At 38.2% G+C, this 16,575-nt stretch overlaps 3 protein-coding genes across 7 annotated transcripts in view; 2 read left to right on the forward strand and 1 right to left on the reverse strand.

The window, feature by feature from the left end:
* The window catches only part of eml5 (EMAP like 5), a 39,379-nt gene extending 28,377 nt beyond the window's left edge, over positions 1–11,002 (forward strand). The window contains exons 29-44 of the mRNA XM_088433208.1: positions 1,290–1,298; positions 1,450–1,528; positions 1,782–1,911; positions 2,100–2,198; positions 2,424–2,444; positions 2,520–2,693; positions 2,777–2,985; positions 3,174–3,331; positions 3,431–3,545; positions 3,632–3,820; positions 4,081–4,253; positions 5,545–5,707; positions 5,789–5,892; positions 7,084–7,237; positions 8,261–8,361; positions 8,438–11,002. Of these exons, the coding sequence (XP_088289334.1) occupies positions 1,290–1,298; positions 1,450–1,528; positions 1,782–1,911; positions 2,100–2,198; positions 2,424–2,444; positions 2,520–2,693; positions 2,777–2,985; positions 3,174–3,331; positions 3,431–3,545; positions 3,632–3,820; positions 4,081–4,253; positions 5,545–5,707; positions 5,789–5,892; positions 7,084–7,237; positions 8,261–8,361; positions 8,438–8,474 (1,915 nt within the window). The 3' untranslated portion in view covers positions 8,475–11,002. The remainder of the gene's footprint in view (positions 1–1,289; positions 1,299–1,449; positions 1,529–1,781; positions 1,912–2,099; positions 2,199–2,423; positions 2,445–2,519; positions 2,694–2,776; positions 2,986–3,173; positions 3,332–3,430; positions 3,546–3,631; positions 3,821–4,080; positions 4,254–5,544; positions 5,708–5,788; positions 5,893–7,083; positions 7,238–8,260; positions 8,362–8,437) is intronic.
* Positions 11,003–11,242: 240 nt separating this feature from the next.
* isca2 (iron-sulfur cluster assembly 2) lies at positions 11,243–13,352 on the reverse strand. 2 transcript variants are annotated; one of them, XM_088433199.1, is made up of 4 exons: positions 13,263–13,352; positions 12,903–13,068; positions 11,724–11,839; positions 11,243–11,645 (listed from the first exon to the last, which is right to left on the reverse strand). In XM_088433199.1, exons 1-4 carry the CDS (start codon positions 13,322–13,324, stop codon positions 11,471–11,473), a joined length of 519 nt encoding a protein of 172 aa, XP_088289325.1. In that variant the 5' UTR covers positions 13,325–13,352; the 3' UTR covers positions 11,243–11,470. The 2 variants fall into 2 exon arrangements, with proteins under 2 accessions (XP_088289325.1, XP_088289324.1); XM_088433198.1 differs by having other exon boundaries at positions 12,903–13,082; positions 13,263–13,345.
* Positions 13,076–16,575, forward strand: LOC148412912 (NPC intracellular cholesterol transporter 2-like). Of its 4 annotated transcripts, none has more exons than XM_088433204.1 (5): positions 13,076–13,093; positions 14,385–14,474; positions 14,934–15,041; positions 15,111–15,283; positions 16,127–16,575. In XM_088433204.1, exons 2-5 carry the CDS (start codon positions 14,396–14,398, stop codon positions 16,208–16,210), a joined length of 444 nt encoding a protein of 147 aa, XP_088289330.1. In that variant the 5' UTR covers positions 13,076–13,093; positions 14,385–14,395; the 3' UTR covers positions 16,211–16,575. The 4 variants fall into 4 exon arrangements, with proteins under 4 accessions (XP_088289330.1, XP_088289327.1, XP_088289328.1 ...); XM_088433201.1 differs by lacking the exon at positions 13,076–13,093 and adding an exon at positions 14,073–14,174; XM_088433202.1 differs by lacking the exon at positions 13,076–13,093 and adding an exon at positions 14,117–14,174 and having other exon boundaries at positions 14,389–14,474.

Here is a 16,575-nt window from a genome sequence, read left to right on the forward strand (position 1 = left end):
GCTGCAGTGAAGAGCTTTGCTCTTACCAAGTAGTTTTATAAAACACATACACCTTTTGTTAGCTAGAGTGTATGGCTTCATTGTTTTTGCAGTGTTAACAAACTGCTTTAGTATTTTGCCATCCTTTTCCTCAATGTGAAAATCAAAATATTTTCATACTGATGATTTGAAAGCAATTTAAGTATTCTGTATTTCTGCTGTAGTGCTGCAAGTATAGAGTATCTTCAGGTTAAAAAAAATACAATTTTGTTCAGTTAGAAATCATTTTAAACAGAAAACCAAATAACCCATTTCTACTTAATTATGAATGAATAACTTTTGACTTTTTTTTTTGGTGATCAGCAATTTTTAATTTAAATTTTCTTGAATTTAAACTGAAATTTTAGACCTGCATTTTTTAATGTCAATGAGGCAAAATGACATCAGAAAGACACAGGCTGTGTTGCTGGCTGAAACAGCAAATTTTATTTATCCTTGTTTGTTTAAAAGTAATCGATAGGAATAGGAACTGTGTCAGCATAACAGCATTAATTTGTGCGGAGTCATTTACATTTACCTATTAAACATCTCTTCAAAAGTACTCTGATTGGACTAGAAGGTAGTCCAGTGCTGCTGGCTAGTGGCAAATTTACGCTAGATGCTATGCTAAATGCTAGTAACAGGCATCGTACAATTAAATGTCAGCTTAAATAAGTTGTTTTTGTAGCACCCTAATTTTTCAATTGAACATAATTTCAGAACGTTGTGTTTATATCTAGAGTCGGAGCAACAGTTGTGGACTCAATGAGTGAGTCAAATCAACAGTTATTATGACACTCAGTTGGGAACACCTTCAAAATAACAGCTCCCACCTTTTTTGTACAAATCCTCAAAAACAAAAATTCTTGCCAATTTTGCAATGTCTATCTATTAATACTGTTGCTGATTCAGATCGGGTCTCATTTGAGTACATTCCTACATAGGAGTTTGTCAAACAGTGTGCCCTGGAATTCAAACTACCCCCCAAAAAGAAGAGAAATCGTGTGAGGTTTTTGTTTGAAACTCTTATGGACCAGCAGAAAGCGTATATGAACTATGTGAGCATAAATGAGATTTCACAAGACAGCAGATGTCCTTGAAATGGACTTTGGTTGTCATGGTTACAGCATGGCGCCGACTTTTTTTTCTATTTTATGTCCTCAGTGGCTGAGCTGTTGAAGTGTATATCCAGTGAGCAGTATCAGTGAGTACTGTATGAAACATTTTAAGTAATTCTTGTTTTTTTTTTCTTTGCTATTGCTGCCATGCAGAGGTTCAAGGTAAGAAAAGAGCTATTTTTATATATGCACAGCTCAAATGTTGAAATAGGAATTACAACGCTTTTTTTTAATAAGCCCATTGAATATATGCATCATAATTGCAATCTAAGTGGTGATAAGCAAGCTTTTGTAACACAGCAATGTGTTTCAGACCTCCTGTGAGCAGAGCCCTGCCACAGCCTGAGAAGCTGCAGACCAACAATGTTGGCAAAAAGAAGAGACCCATTGATGTAAGACTTTGTCTTTGTCACTATAAACAGAGCATTAAAAACATTGTAATAAAAACGCTGTAAACTGTTTAAAAAAAATGATGCTCTTGTATGACGTGATTTCATTTGGAGATTTGTGTACTGCTCAGACAACCTCTCTGCAGATGCTCCTAACCGAATGATGATTTCAGCTATGAGCTGGCTGTGGACTTCTTTGTTGTCATGACAACCACTTTTCTGACTTTCTGGCTGCCTGCTCTGACTTTCTCCGTAGGACTTGGTGTTGGAGCTGGTGTTCGGTTACCGTGGCAATGACTGCCGCAATAACGTGCATTACCTGAATGAGGGGGCGGATATCATTTACCACACAGCCTCAGTTGGCATCGTGCTCAACTTGACCACATGTAAGTTTTTCCTAGAGCTGTCAAATGTCTTTGTTTTAAAATAAAAGTAATCACACCTTTGAATTTTGATTAATCGGTTATTTTAAAAGGCTTTTTAAATTATTTAAACCTTTATTTCTGCTTCAATACTTTCGTCCTTGCTAATAGCAATAACTGCTTATAACTTGTGCGTATGTATTCTCTTGCAGCCTGCCAAAGTTTCTACATTGAACACAGTGATGACATTCTGTGCCTGACAATCAATCAACATCCAAAATTCCCCAATGTGGTGGCAACCGGCCAAGTAGGTATGTTTGTGAGAAGGGAGCCTCTTGCGTCAGGAGCTGCTTTCTCCTTTTTCCACCACTTCCATATCGTATCAAGCCTCCACTCATCCTTGAAGCTTTCTTGAAATAATCTTCTTGCAAAAGTCACGTCATTTCATATAAAATGTTACTACAGTGCTATAGAGTATCTTTTAAAATGGGCATAATTCTAACTTGATCAGTAAAAATGATTTTCTCTCCTTTTAGGTGACACGGGTGACATGTCAGGTAAATGAGTTCCTCCCAGTTTGAAAGAAACATATACTGTACACTTTCTCATTCCGTTCTTGCTCCCTCCTTTAGCCACATCTCCATCTATTCATGTGTGGGACTCAATGACCAAGCAGACTCTGTCGGTGCTGCGTTGTTTCCACTCGGGTGGTGTGTGCTCCGTCAGCTTCAGTGCCACAGGGAAGCTCCTGCTGTCTGTGGGCCTGGACCCGGAACACACTATCACCATCTGGAAGTGGCAGGAAGGTACAAGCCGATCTCACACTTTAGAAAATCTCTCTTACCACGACTGAACTCTTTTCCCCTCTTATACGACCTTTGCCTCTCAGGTGCCAAAGTAGCCAGTCGTATCGGTCACACGCAGAGGATCTTTGTGGCCGAGTTTCGCCCAGACTCGGACACTCATTTCGTCTCTGTGGGGATCAAGCATGTCCGCTTTTGGACACTAGCAGGGCGAGCTTTGCTCAACAAGAAAGGAGTGCTAAGCTCCATAGAGGATGCCCGCATGCAAACCATGTTGTCTGTCGCTTTTGGAGCGGTAAGTGGCATCAGATTTTTGTCAATCAGCATGAAGTTGGCTTGCCGTTGATCTAAGGATGTTTTTGTTTGAAAATGCTGCTTTTGCTACGTTATTTTTTCATGGATGAAATGCTGCTGAAAAGTTTGTGCATTGCTTGCTCTGCTCTTTTAGACCACTAGATTAGTGCAGATTTGTTTTCTTTTCAGAATAACTTGACATTTACAGGTACCATAAGTGGGGATGTATGTGTGTGGAAAGATCACATTCTTGTAAGGATAGTGGCCAAAGCTCATACCGGCCCTGTATTCACCATGTACACAACGTTGAGGGATGGCCTCATTGTCACTGGAGGCAAGGAAAGGCCGTAAGTATTTGTTATGCTTTTTTTTTTTTTTTTTATGTATTCGACACATTTATCACGTTTGTGGATGAATTTCATAGTTTAAAATTCCTGTTACTACAGGTCAAAAGAAGGAGGGGCTCTTAAGCTCTGGGATCAGGAGTTGAAACGCTGTCGAGCCTTTCGACTAGAAACTGGACAGGTCATTGATTGTGTGCGATCTGTATGCAGAGCAAAGGTAGCTTTGAAAAACATTGATTTATATTGTCATGTGGAAAATAAATCCTTCACAATTCTTTTTTTTTTTTTCCTCTTCTATATCAGGGTAAAATCCTGGTCGGAACCAGGAATGCAGAGATCATTGAGGTTGGGGAGAAGAATGCAGCATGCAACATCTTGGTGAACGGTCACATGGATGGGCCAATTTGGGGATTGGGGACACACCCAACTAGAGACGTGTTTCTGTCTGCCGCAGAGGATGGGACAGTTCGTCTATGGGATATTCCGGAGAAGGTCCGTCCTGTCATATCTTTGGCTGTCAAGGGGATTCATGCAGATAAAAATAACTAGTTCCAAGGTCAGACTTGGAATAAAAATTTAAGAATACAAGCAATATTTTTAAAATAATATTACAACACACCTCTTCCTTGAGCTGTCACCTTAACATTGTGTAGGGGTTTTTGTGTCCTAATAATCCTAGAAGCTGTCTGTGCTTGAATGGTGCTCTTGTCAACTCATAATGATTGATTGTAATTTTACTTATGGGTCTACAGAAGATGCTGAATAAAGTGAGCCTGGGTCACCCGGCATGCACCATCAACTACAGTCCTGAGGGAGACATGGTGGCCATTGGTATGAAGAACGGAGAGTTCATCATCCTGTTGGTTGCGTCTCTCAAAATCTGGGGCAAGAAAAGGGACCGCCGCTCCTCTATCCAAGATATTAGGTAAAATTAGTAGGAAAAAAGTAGGACTTTGTCTGTAGGAGAAATTTGGGTGTTTCAAAGTGTCATTGAGCAGAAACCAAAACTGTTGTACAAAAATAATTGAGTTACTTTTTCCAGGCCGCCATGGAAGTACTTTGCAAAGAAATATTTAGTTTTACTATTTTGACTAACAATTTTGGTCATCTAAGCCCTCGCCTGTTTTTTAAGATTGAGCCATTCTCATGCTGAGCCATGATAGGCCAATACATGAGGCCAGAGCAACTGCGATGTTATTTTCACAGTTGCCCACAAGTAGCAAAATGGCCGCCACCTGAGATAGAAACGAGATTGATAGAAAAGTTCGATTTTGCTGCTTAATGCACAAACTCAATATTAATCCGGTGCTGTGTTCAGAAAAGTGAAGCCACATAGAACATATAGGTTGGGCCTAATGTAAGGCTACATTGGCCTTATCTACACGTAACCAGGACTGTTTAAACCCTGATAATTCTCCCTTCTTCGTGTGTAGTAGCATCTATATGCTGTGGGGTGTGGACTGTGGCTTCAAACGTTCAGTGGACATCATCAAAATGTTGGAGAGCAGAGACAATGACTTTTTTTTTAAAGCCTGATTTCATTTTGCCAGTAGTAATATCGTTTTGAACATTTGTCCAAAAATTGTGTGTGGCACCATCAGTCTTCTTAATTGTCTATCATTTCTTTTCATGTCACAATCATCATCACAATTCAGATGTGAGAGGTGAAAAAAAAACACTTAACATTGCCTACAAAACAGCTTAGTTTTTGAAAGACCTTTGAGAATGGGGGCTTTACTAACTTTAATTGTATTAGGCTCGATTGGCAGTATTTGCATACCCCACTTAAGTGAGTTGAATACTACTTGACACAGTGGAGATTTGAGAACACCTTGTCAGATCCGCGCTTACCCCAGGTCCATTAATTACCTAAAAAATAAATAACAGTCCTGACCAAGTCCCCATTCAAGTGTCAAGTAGGGACATGCATTAGCAAGTGTGATTGGTGATATAACTTCTGATGGGATGCAAATGCCATGTCTAAGTGATGTAATGTCTTACATTGACTTAAGATACCAGTCAGAATTAAAAAAAAACAAAAAAAATAGCATCTCTGGAAACGGTATCCTCAAAAATAATCTGACTAAATTGAAATGGTTAAAGTAAAAACAAGTAGCACACACTTTCACAGACTCAATGTGAAGCCTGTGCTTGCTATTTCAAAATAGTTATTCATATGGTAAGCCTGTCCCTCCTTAACCTCATGTCTCTCGTAGGTTCAGTCCAAATTCACGCTACCTTGCCGTCGGCTCTTGCGAAAGCGCCGTCGACTTCTACGACCTGTTGTTGGGGCCGCAGTTAAACCGTATTAACTGTTGCCGGGACATCCCCAGTTTCGTCATGCAAATGGACTTTTCGGCGGACAGCATGTACATCCAGGTGCGTAGCCCTCCACAGTACGGATGTGGTAACCGTCACGGACCTGACGCCTTTTAATCCTTCTTTGGCTTTTTGATTTAGGTGTCCACTGGTGCTTACAAGAGGCTGGTGTACGAGGTGCCGTCAGGGAAGCAGGTCACGGAGCAGTCCCACATTGACAGGATTACCTGGGCCACCTGGACCAGGTCAGATGACAAGCACTACAATGTTTGTGGTTCGGTTTTCTCAAATTTACCTTTTTTTGGAACCCATCTCCAGGTATTAGTGGAAAAATTTGCCCATTTGTGGTGTTTCTGCTCTTGTAAATACTGTACATTTGGTCTTTATTGCAGGCCTGGTTGACATATCGATTTTATCGATTAATTTGATTTTTTTTTTTCCCTAAGACAATTAAAAACAAAAACAAAAAAACTATACAATCGCTACTTTCCGTCCCTGGTTTGCTGCGGTGCGTTTGGCCCTCATGAGCGTCCGCATTCCTCTTGTTGAATTGTTTTTTTTTCGCAACATGGCTCAATAAAGCGAACCATTTGTGCCTAAAAGATAGGAGTTGTATCGTCAGTGGTTTGGGAGTTGTTTGGGTTTGTGGAAACAGGCATGGAGCAATTACCACTGCAACGTTTCTTCACAACAATCTTATTTCCGCAACTAAATCAGAGGCATCCGACCGAGTATGTAACACGTCAAACTTTACAAGAGGAACAAGGCCATTGTAATCCAACAAACTGCTGCTAACAGCAGCTCACAGAGGAAGAGTCATTTACACTTAAAATAAAATCAAATAAATAAAATCGCCCAGCCCTACTTAGGAACAAATCTTTAAGCATTTGAACGTCACACTTTTTTTTTATGTTGCCGGAGGTCGGAGATATCAAATTCCCATAGGCTTTGAATTGGATGGGTAAAGGTAGTTTAGCTGTGAAGCTTAAAAAAACAAACAAACATTTTTTTCTGCAGTAAAGTAAGTCACCTTATGAGGATTTCAGACGGGATTCAAATCATAGCCACAGAACAATACTTTAAAAGTGCTTGTCATATCTTTGAAAGACATGTTTATATATATTTAGATTCATAAATTTAAATATGGTATTATACAATAACGTGCACATTTCCAAGATTGTGCACACATTGGTCTTGTACTCTATTGTCTTTTAATGTTGGTAATGAAGGGGGTACTTAGAGTAAAAAGTTTGAGGATTACTGACTAGTCAATTACTACCCATTTTTTGAAAAAGCATAAATTGCGTTTTCTAAATTTGCGGTAAATTTTGGTCCCTATCCTCTGTGAAAAACGGAGGATTACTGTACGTGGTCGATCTGTATGGAATTGTGTCTCCATGGAAATTGATGAGTGGTCTCTTTTCACCCCTGTCCAGCGTCCTCGGGGACGAGGTGGTCGGCATCTGGTCGCGGAACACAGACAAAGCAGACGTCACTTGCGCCTGCGTGTCCCACTCAGGTCTTAATATTGTCACAGGCGATGACTTCGGAATGGTCAAGCTCTTTGACTTTCCATGTCCAGATAAGTTTGTAAGTACCGCCACAGTATTGCCACTTTAAAAATTGGAACTATAGCACATCCTAGTGGCTCAACAAACATTTAACTATTTAAATGCCACCCAGTAAGTGAAAAAACCCTGCACCTGCTAGCCAATTTTGAGCATCCGTACTACCATTATGAATTATATTTTTAATTTTCACAAGGCGTTTTTCCACCCCTTCTCTAAAAAAAAAGTACTCAATTGACGTAGATGGCGCTCCTTGTTAATGTCATTTCATGCCAATGGGGCTCAGTGTTAAAAATTGTCGTTACTATTATTATTATTATTATTATTATTATATTAGAATGTATATGCAAAATATTTCAATTTAAATGTTAATTTTTAATTGTTTTTATTTATGAACTATACATTAGATAAATTGAATAGCAAAATAAAAACAACTGGCATTTTTATTTTATAGAGTTATTTACTAATATTTTTTTAGTTAAAATTGCTAGTTAAGCATGTGCAATATTATTAATTTTTTAAGTTTTATTCTTTCTGTTTTTATTTTAACAATACATCAAAAATGGGAATTTATTTTCATTTTATATAGTTAATTTACCAGTATTTGTTAAATAAAAATTGCAAATTAAACATGTACAGTCGAAAAAGTGATTTGAAAAAAATGAACTAAGGTATTTTAAAAACAATAGTAAGGATTAATCCAGCAAAATCTATGTGAACGAATGAAACATTTTAATGAGCAGAATTAAAAAAAAAAAAAAAAAAACAAGGAGCAGGTGGCATGGGGCTCCCCAGCTATCTTGGCCCACCCATGAGTATCAGTATTGTAATTTTCTATCATCTGGTATTTAGACATGAATACTGTACAAGAAGATGTGTAATATATGTTTATTGACAATGTATTTTGATGCTACATGGTGACAAAGTCCTCTATTATGAGCAGAAAACAGCCACATTATTTAGAGGTTCATAAATTATGTAAAAAAGGCCATATTGCATTTTCATGTCATTGGGTCATGTGATATAAAAGTAACTTTTTTTTCAGGCAAAGCATAAACGCTTTTTGGGCCATTCGGCTCACTTGACGAATATTCGCATTACAAATGGAGACCGCTTCGTGGTGAGCGCTGGTGGAGACGACAGAAGGTATGACTTCAGAATCATTTTCATAGTATAAGTCTTTAAGAATAAAACGTAAATATAGCCCCGTGTACTTTTGTAGCCTCTTTGTGTGGAGGTGTGTCCACGCGCCCCACTGAAGACGACATTCTGACCACCTCGCCTGTTCGCCTCCTAGCCTGTATCTCCAGTGAAGCATAAAGGATGCATTTAAAAGAGCAGGAGGAGGCCTGGCAGGCCCAACGTGAGGAATAACTTACTGCCTCAAAACTTGCTGCATGCATGCGTGCACATCATTGTGTGAATTGTGAACAAAAGCGGCGTGCATTCAGACCCACTCACGTCATTATGGAAAAAAAAGAAAAAAAATCATTATGTATGTGCATATCAACTAAGGCAGTGGCGCCCATCCACTGAGTCATGAAATGTTATCGGTAAGTGGGACATTTAAACATAAAAGAGTTGTCAAACTCCTCATCTCAGTTGTGGGGAAAAAAAGGACCACAGGAAAGCAAATTGCAATGAAAAAAATAATAGCAATAGTTTTTGCAGCGCTACAACAGACTTGGTTGGGAGGAAGGGCAGCCAGCGATTTATAAAATATGGCTTCTGTTCCTGTTCAGGAACAGAAAAAAATAGTCCAAAATAAACAATTGTATGAAAGTGACCTAAATTGGGGTGTCCCAATAAAAGGGTTTCATTTCCTATTTAACAAACTACAAATAATTCCAAATGAACATTTAAATAAAACATCGTTCAAACGTCATTAGCCGCAGACTTGCTCAAACGCGGGACATTTACGAGTTTAGTTTGGCAAAGAGCTTTGTTCTAGCTTGCTACATTAGCGTTTTTCTTGCTATTGTTAGCAAACATTTGCCTTACATAAACTCCACCTCAAACATGTGAGAAGTACCTCACATTAAAAAAAAAAAATACTACATAAATTGAAATACATTTAGAAATAACACATTTAAGGTAGATATAACCAAATTATAATGTTTCAAACTTTGCTACATTAAGTATCCATTTTTCACATTCAGTATATGGTGGGAACAATGAATTTGATTGTTTACATCGGAGCTTTTGAATGTAGCCCTACTCTATATATTCCGATAATTGTTTTTTGGGCTAATATCGGACCAGTACCTGATATCAATGTATTGGGACACCCCTATTTACCACAAAACAACTGTGGCTGTTTGAGTCTGTGCATCTGCAGATAACGTTTCCCCCTTTGTCTCAGTTAAACACCGTAGAAGTCACATGACAATAGCCTGGCATGTGAACAGGAGTGTGTAAAAGTTATTATAGCCACTAACAGACAATATCAGCACTTCTACATAAAATGTGGGTTTATCGCTACAGGTAACGCTGACACACTCATGAAACAGGTGAACTTTGACATTTGCAATGCGTACACTAGGGCACTTTGATGACAATTGCAGGGGGCAGCAGAAGGCAATATAATGTAAAATGGATGTGTCCTTAATTGGCTGACCACTGGTAACTGAATTAATAATTCTTCCACCAATGCAATATATTAAGCAGAATATCATGTTGGGCAAATGGGGACACATAGAATATATTATCGCAGGGAAAGTTTTTGACTTCCATTTTAGGAGAAACAAGCGCAGGGCTCCTATTAAATGAATGCCTACCTGTTCATTGAGCGTAATGGTGAGTTTTATTTTATTTTTCAATATAGATCTATCAAAAATATTGCTCTAAGCAAGACTTGTCTATGATACCGAAAATGATGATTTAAGGGATGCATTACGTTTGTGGGATGAGGATTCCTGCCCCACAACTGAAGGCCTATTGTTTACTGACAATGCCATTAAAAATACACTTGTAGCAATCTCAATTAGCCTTAATGGAAGTGTTATGAGTTGGAGGTTTTTGTGCGTGTGTGTGTATTTTCATTTTTGATCACGTGGTCATTTGTAAATTGTTGTTTCTTTTTACTGGTAACTCCAAATCGTGTGGCCTTCCTCCTGAATGTAACATCCACTGTTATGTTCTGGATGTCAGCATGCCAAAGCAGACTATGCACTGTACACACCCGACCCAGTCACTGTGTCACCCCGATGGTTCATTGCTGTGCTTCGTGTTGTGGTGCTGGTGGTTGTCGGTCGGTCAAATCCGCTCATGAGTTAATAATGAGTGCAGATGTGTTTGTGTTTGTTTATGGGTGTGCATGGGAGACAATTTGTCTGCAACACCCCACCCCTCCCAGAAAACAAAATAGCTGTTACTTGATGTTCCATGGCACCCTAAAATATTTCACTCACTTTACAGTGCGCTGCTACAATGTATTGTCATCACATTTCCATCAATAAGAAGGGTGTAAATTAGCGTTTTGTGTAATTGGACATATTACATACTTAATGGAATGTTTTATCTAAAAGGGAAAAAAAATGCAAAATATTTTGCTCCTTTTAAATATATATATGTATACATACAGTATATAAAAATATTTTGATTTATACCACTGTAAATATCATTTGTAGATATTCTTTTTGTATATTTTGTGAGATGTTTCTTAAAGTTCGCTTTAATAAATCAAAAAAAATGAACAGGTTCTAACCTGTGAGTGTATGATGTTATGTGTGCAAATGTGATCAAATTATTGGTGCTCAATTATTAATAAAACAAAAGATTTCCAGGCTGCGCTTTTGTCTCACTCTTAACAATAATTTTGGTGAATTTGGTGCCCAATTATTAATTTAAAAAAATATATATATTGTACACCTATTTTTTTTAATTACATATGATTTCTTGATCAACAGTAGGAAAAAAAGAGGGTATTCTAAACCCTGTATCAATCTCTCCTCCATTGCTAACAGACATTCTCAACAAATAATCCACTGTGTCAATTCCTTCAGAAAATATATTTGAAACACTGAAATTCAGAATTTTATAATTTATTTTCAAACACATACAGTACATTCACACATTTATTTGGGCTATTTACATATTTACATGCATGAGGCAAAGACTAAAATTGATTAAAGTGAAAGATGCCAAAAACAACAACTGTACATATAGTGCTCCAAACCGCTTGCGTCTTTTAACAATGGCTGACCTGCGAGACGTATTTTGTCTATATGAAGTGGGCAGCATTGCACATTGCCATTCAAAGTTTGACAGAGAAAGAGCTGCCGCAGGAGCAGCCATGATCAGCTTGGGGATTCTTCAGCACCTGGAAGGTGGCGCGAATAAGTTCCTGGCTGAAATCCACTGTGGCTCCTTTCACAAACTCCAGGCTATCTTGGTCCACAATGATGCCTACTCCGTCCTGCTCGAACACTCTGAAAGCACACAGATGTGGACAGTATTTAGAGAGAATTCAACGATGTGGATGGAGGGGATGAAAGTACATGCTGTACCTGTCATCTTCGCTCTTGTTAGCATCAATGGAAAACTTGTACTGGAAGCCGGAGCAGCCTCCTCCTTCCACACGTATTCTTAGGTACTCCCCCTTCCCCATGATCTCACCAAGTCTCTGAATCCAAATGGCCATAGAATGGAATTTTAACTTTTTTTGTGGGGTGTTACACTCAACAGCCAATCTTTTGTATCCTCCATAAGTATTTTTGAGATGGCAGTAGCTCATCTATTTGGGCTTTAGAGGTTCATTGTTCAAATCTAGCTGCAGATGAAGTAGAAACATGTATGAATTGTTAATGTTTTTAATTACAAAAATAGCGCTGTACATTGTTGTCTTTTATTTCAAAAAAAGTGTATTAACATTTAAAAGCTCATCTTTTTGGGCTTTAGAGGGTTACTGTTCAAATCCTGCTGAAGATCAAGTACAAAAATGTCTGCTTTCTCACAGCTTCTAAGTACCTCTAAGCGACAGATATTTGAACAAAAAAGTACCGCAACACATTTAGACTGACAAAATTCATGACCATGCAAACATTCTACTTCTCCACAGGACCATAGTCAGTTGTTATTGAAGCATGAAATCAAAGTGTTTATTTATTTATTTACATTTTATATGAATTGTTATGCAATGTTTTGATTCAGAACAGCAATGAAGAGCACCGTTTTCTAATTAAAAATATTGACAAATATCACATATGGCATTTTCATTCATTTCAATGGGATAAGATGAACTGTGTGTTTTTAGTTACGCGAGTGATCACAACAAAAGCACCAGTACAGTTCCCTGGCACTAAGATGTTAGAACCAAAGCAAAGTGCAGAAGGTCGTCAACCCACTTCATCATAGTTTTTTGCACCAAGATGACACAGATTGGCACCACAGCAATTTAGACAGGGCTTTGGTCTGAGTACAGTAATTTGCAAATAATGGATTGCCAAGAACACAAGTCCCTGCAGACGTTTGCCATAGCAATGAAAGCCACACTTGTCATTGGCCTGTAAAAATATATTTTGCTATAACAATACCCCTGCGCATGTCCATCAAAACAACAAACGAAATTTAGGATACATCTTTTCAATAGGAACTCACAACACCAATACTAACTGTAAAATTACCTCTGCTCAAATTAAACTGTTCTAAAAGCACTAATGCAGTTACTGGTCACAATCCCTACTCACCTTTACACAAGCCTGAGTGAGGTGCACCATTTCATCATTTTCTGACCTCTGTTGGCTTGTGGCGCCGCCGAAAAGTCGAAGGCTCACTGTAGTAATGCGCTGAGGGCTGCGGAGGAGCGGATGAGAGCGGTGTCTCACTGCGATGTTACCGAGGACTGCAGAAGCCCTGACAAAACATAACTGTTAGCCTGGTCAGTTTGAATTTAATGTACTGCTTTGTGAATGACACGATTAACTTTAGGAGACGGCGAGCGAGCGAACGTCAGGCTTACGTGCGAGTTAAAATTGTGACATTACAGACGATCGTTTGTAAAAAAAAAATATCGCGATGTAATCGAGATTCCAAAACTGCAATTTTACCTGGCAAGGCTTAATAATTTTGACTTTGACGCAGATATCATAGCGAGTCCCACTAGTGACATCTTCCATAACAAACAATAAGGAAGTCCCGCCCCCAGTAAGAGGAAAGACTTTTTTGTCTAACTTTATTGATACACTATACAGTAACAATAGTAAATCCAGTACATGGATGCACATAAAACGCAAGGCAAGTTTCAAAATCGCGTTGAGATACATATCCTGATTTTAATTTTGTCATTTTACTAAATTTTAACATTATGTATTTATACACTACATGATTGTAATTGCTAATGGTTGCGTAGCCTCGGGATATATGTTAACATTTTTAGAAATTGGCTGTTTCAAATGCTGTAGATAATACCTTTTTCAAATACTAAAAAACTCTACGGCACTAAAACTGGGGTTAAGATGGTCAAACCTCTTTGCTTATTACAAGTCACAATCTTTGCATAGTTTTCGAGTCTTGTGGTTCAAGTAAGAATTCTAATCATCCACTTCGAGAGAATGCCCTTTTCTGTGCTTAAATGCCTGGTTCATTAGTAACGGACACTGGTGACTACAATGAGTTCAAACAATTGGTTCGTGTACCTGTCAATCTAGAGGTAGTAATGCCTTTGTTTAGTCTGTTAGGAACAACGTTCTCGCGTTATGTTTCTGCTACCAATGGAATAAAAATTCAATGACAATTGATAGATTAATTTTAAATATTAATTTACTCGATGAGTTTTTTTCATGTTATATAAGATGGTTTTATTTCTTCCCAACATACCTTATCCTGTCAGACGAAATCTTGGGCAGTATATAAATTAGGGGCGGTATTTTGGTCTCGTGATATGAGGAAATAAAACCAGCTGGGCGGAAGTTTGCTACGATACATCGTTTTTGAAGACGCTGGGGAAGCTTTAGAAACGTGTACTGACTATTTGATTTCTCTTTTTTCTTTCTTTCTTTTATTTAACATTTGGTACTAAGAATATTGCCGTGTCAGCGATTACGCGCTTCCTTGAATTGTGACTACTTCTCTGTTTACAAGACTCAATCCTGTCTCAAATTGAAAACTTTGTGCTGACATAATCCTTCCAGTTGTATTTTCGTGTGAGGTAATTCATATTTGTTTTCTAGGTAGTCGAAAAATGGACCTCAGAGCTGGCGTCGTTTTTCTCTGCTTAATGGGGCTCACCTGTGCGGATCCTGTCAAATTCTTAGACTGTGGTAAGTTCCTACCGATCTCTTACTCTCAAGCATTTCATTTAAATGTCCGTGCATGATATTTTAAATTACGCTTTTTGCGCATGTTAGAAATTTCCCCGAAACAAAATTGTGTGGGGGGAAAATATGTCTACAAAATTGTGTATGATCAGTCAGTGACACACACGAGATGGTTACTCACGGGGTACGTGGATTAAAAAAAAAAAAGCTTAGTGTATTTTTTGGTAGATTTTTAAACGTATGGGTCTACTTGAACATAAAAGAGATCAATGTTTAAGGAGCAAACTAAAATCCCATATGAATGAAACATCACAGATTTCTCGACAATGTACAGGTAAATGCATTTCATTTGACCATAAGCAAATTTGTTAAAGTGGTGCTTTTTTGTCCCAATTTATCAACAATTAAAAAAAAAAAATTAAGAGGACTTGAAAAGCAGCTGAGTGTTTACTCTATCTCCAGGTTCCTCTTCAGGCAAGGTGATCATTGTGGACATTAGTTCTTGTTCCGCTCTGCCTTGTCAGCTACATAAAGGACAGTCCTACAGCGTCAATGTGACTTTCAACAGCGGTGAGCGCTCGTCATTGATTTGGATTGTTTTCTGTCAGCGTTATCTTCAGTTTTGTTTGTGTTCTGCAGCTGTGCAGAGCCAGACAAGCAAAGCTGTGGTCCACGGCATCATCGCCGGTCTTCCCGTCCCCTTCCCGATCCCCATTGCGGACGGCTGCAAGTCTGGAATCCAGTGCCCCATCCAGAAGCAACAAAATTATCACTATCTGAACTCGCTGCCCGTCAAAGCAGAGTACCCTGCGGTAAGCTTACACTAAGCAGAAGTCTGAAATATTTTTCTGGGTAGTTTGACTTCAGTGAAACTAAAAAGGTTGAGGGGAAAAAAAAAAACAAACATATTTTTTGGGGATCGGTGAGTGTCGAAGTCTGTATAAAGCTGATACCAGCCTTATTTCAAGTTATCGGGTACTCCCAAATGGTCCCATTACCAGTCATCGATACTCTAAGCAAAAATTAAAGTCCTCTTTGTCAGTAGTGCCGCAACACTTTGGTGGTTTGACTTTGGATATGTTTCACAAAAAAAGCTTCCTGTTTTATTTTATGTTTCTCATTGCCACACCTAAAGTAATGCTTACTAAAATCAGTAATGATGCTAATAAACTGTGAATTTTAAATAGACTAAGTTCGACTGGATAAATGGTTAAATTAATTCACTAATCACTTATTTGAATAACAATGATTTGTTCATGCTACAAAAGTCTTGACCTAAAATCACAGCTCAGCTTGTCAATTTCATATGACTAACAGGTGAGCTGTGATTGATTGTAATCCATGCCTTTATCACAGGTGATGTCAATTTCAGTCAACAGCAATTGTAAGATGTTTTTAAAGGCATTCATGGCACATTAAAAATAGACTATCAAATTCATTCTGAAAATGTAACCCTTTACTGCTAAAAATAAAACTAATTACCATTTTAAAGTAACACATTTAGCCCCTTTTTTCTCGCAACAGTGATAACATTTGTCAAGTGGAGGCCAGCTATCACTTACTGTAGCACTTTCACTTGAATTCAGCTTTGCATAGTAGATTTTCAAAGGGCACCAGTTGACTTCCTTCACTTGACTTCCTTTGTTTCTTTCCAGATAAAGCTGTTAGTCAAATGGGAACTGAAAGATGACAGCAATGAAGATCTGTTCTGCATTAGCTTCCCTGTTCAGATTGTGTGAAATGAGTAAACTGCACCCCTACTATAAGGGAATCTTGACCGATAAGTACTAAATGTAAATTGTTTCATATTCAAATTGTTGTTTTACTCACTCTGCAAACTAATTTTATAATGCTTTTTTTTTTTTTTGCCAAAATTTGACTGCACCTCACCAGTGTTTAATGACACGCTGCAGCGAGCACATGGGAAACATTTGGATGGCAACTCATAATTCAGCTGCTACATTGTCCTAATGGCTGCTATGTAGTCTGAATTTATACAGCAAACGTTTCTAGCTGTTCAAACTTTTGTAATTTCTTACTATCTTTGTGCTATTTAGAACAGGAAAATGTAAATTTGATGGAAATTAAAGCATTACCTCAATGA

The sequence above is a fragment of the Hippichthys cyanospilos genome, chromosome 14 (genome assembly GCF_059441005.1).
Source record: "Hippichthys cyanospilos isolate Australia breed blue-spotted pipefish chromosome 14, RoL_Hcya_1.0, whole genome shotgun sequence".
In the NCBI taxonomy this organism is placed as follows: domain Eukaryota; kingdom Metazoa; phylum Chordata; class Actinopteri; order Syngnathiformes; family Syngnathidae; genus Hippichthys; species Hippichthys cyanospilos.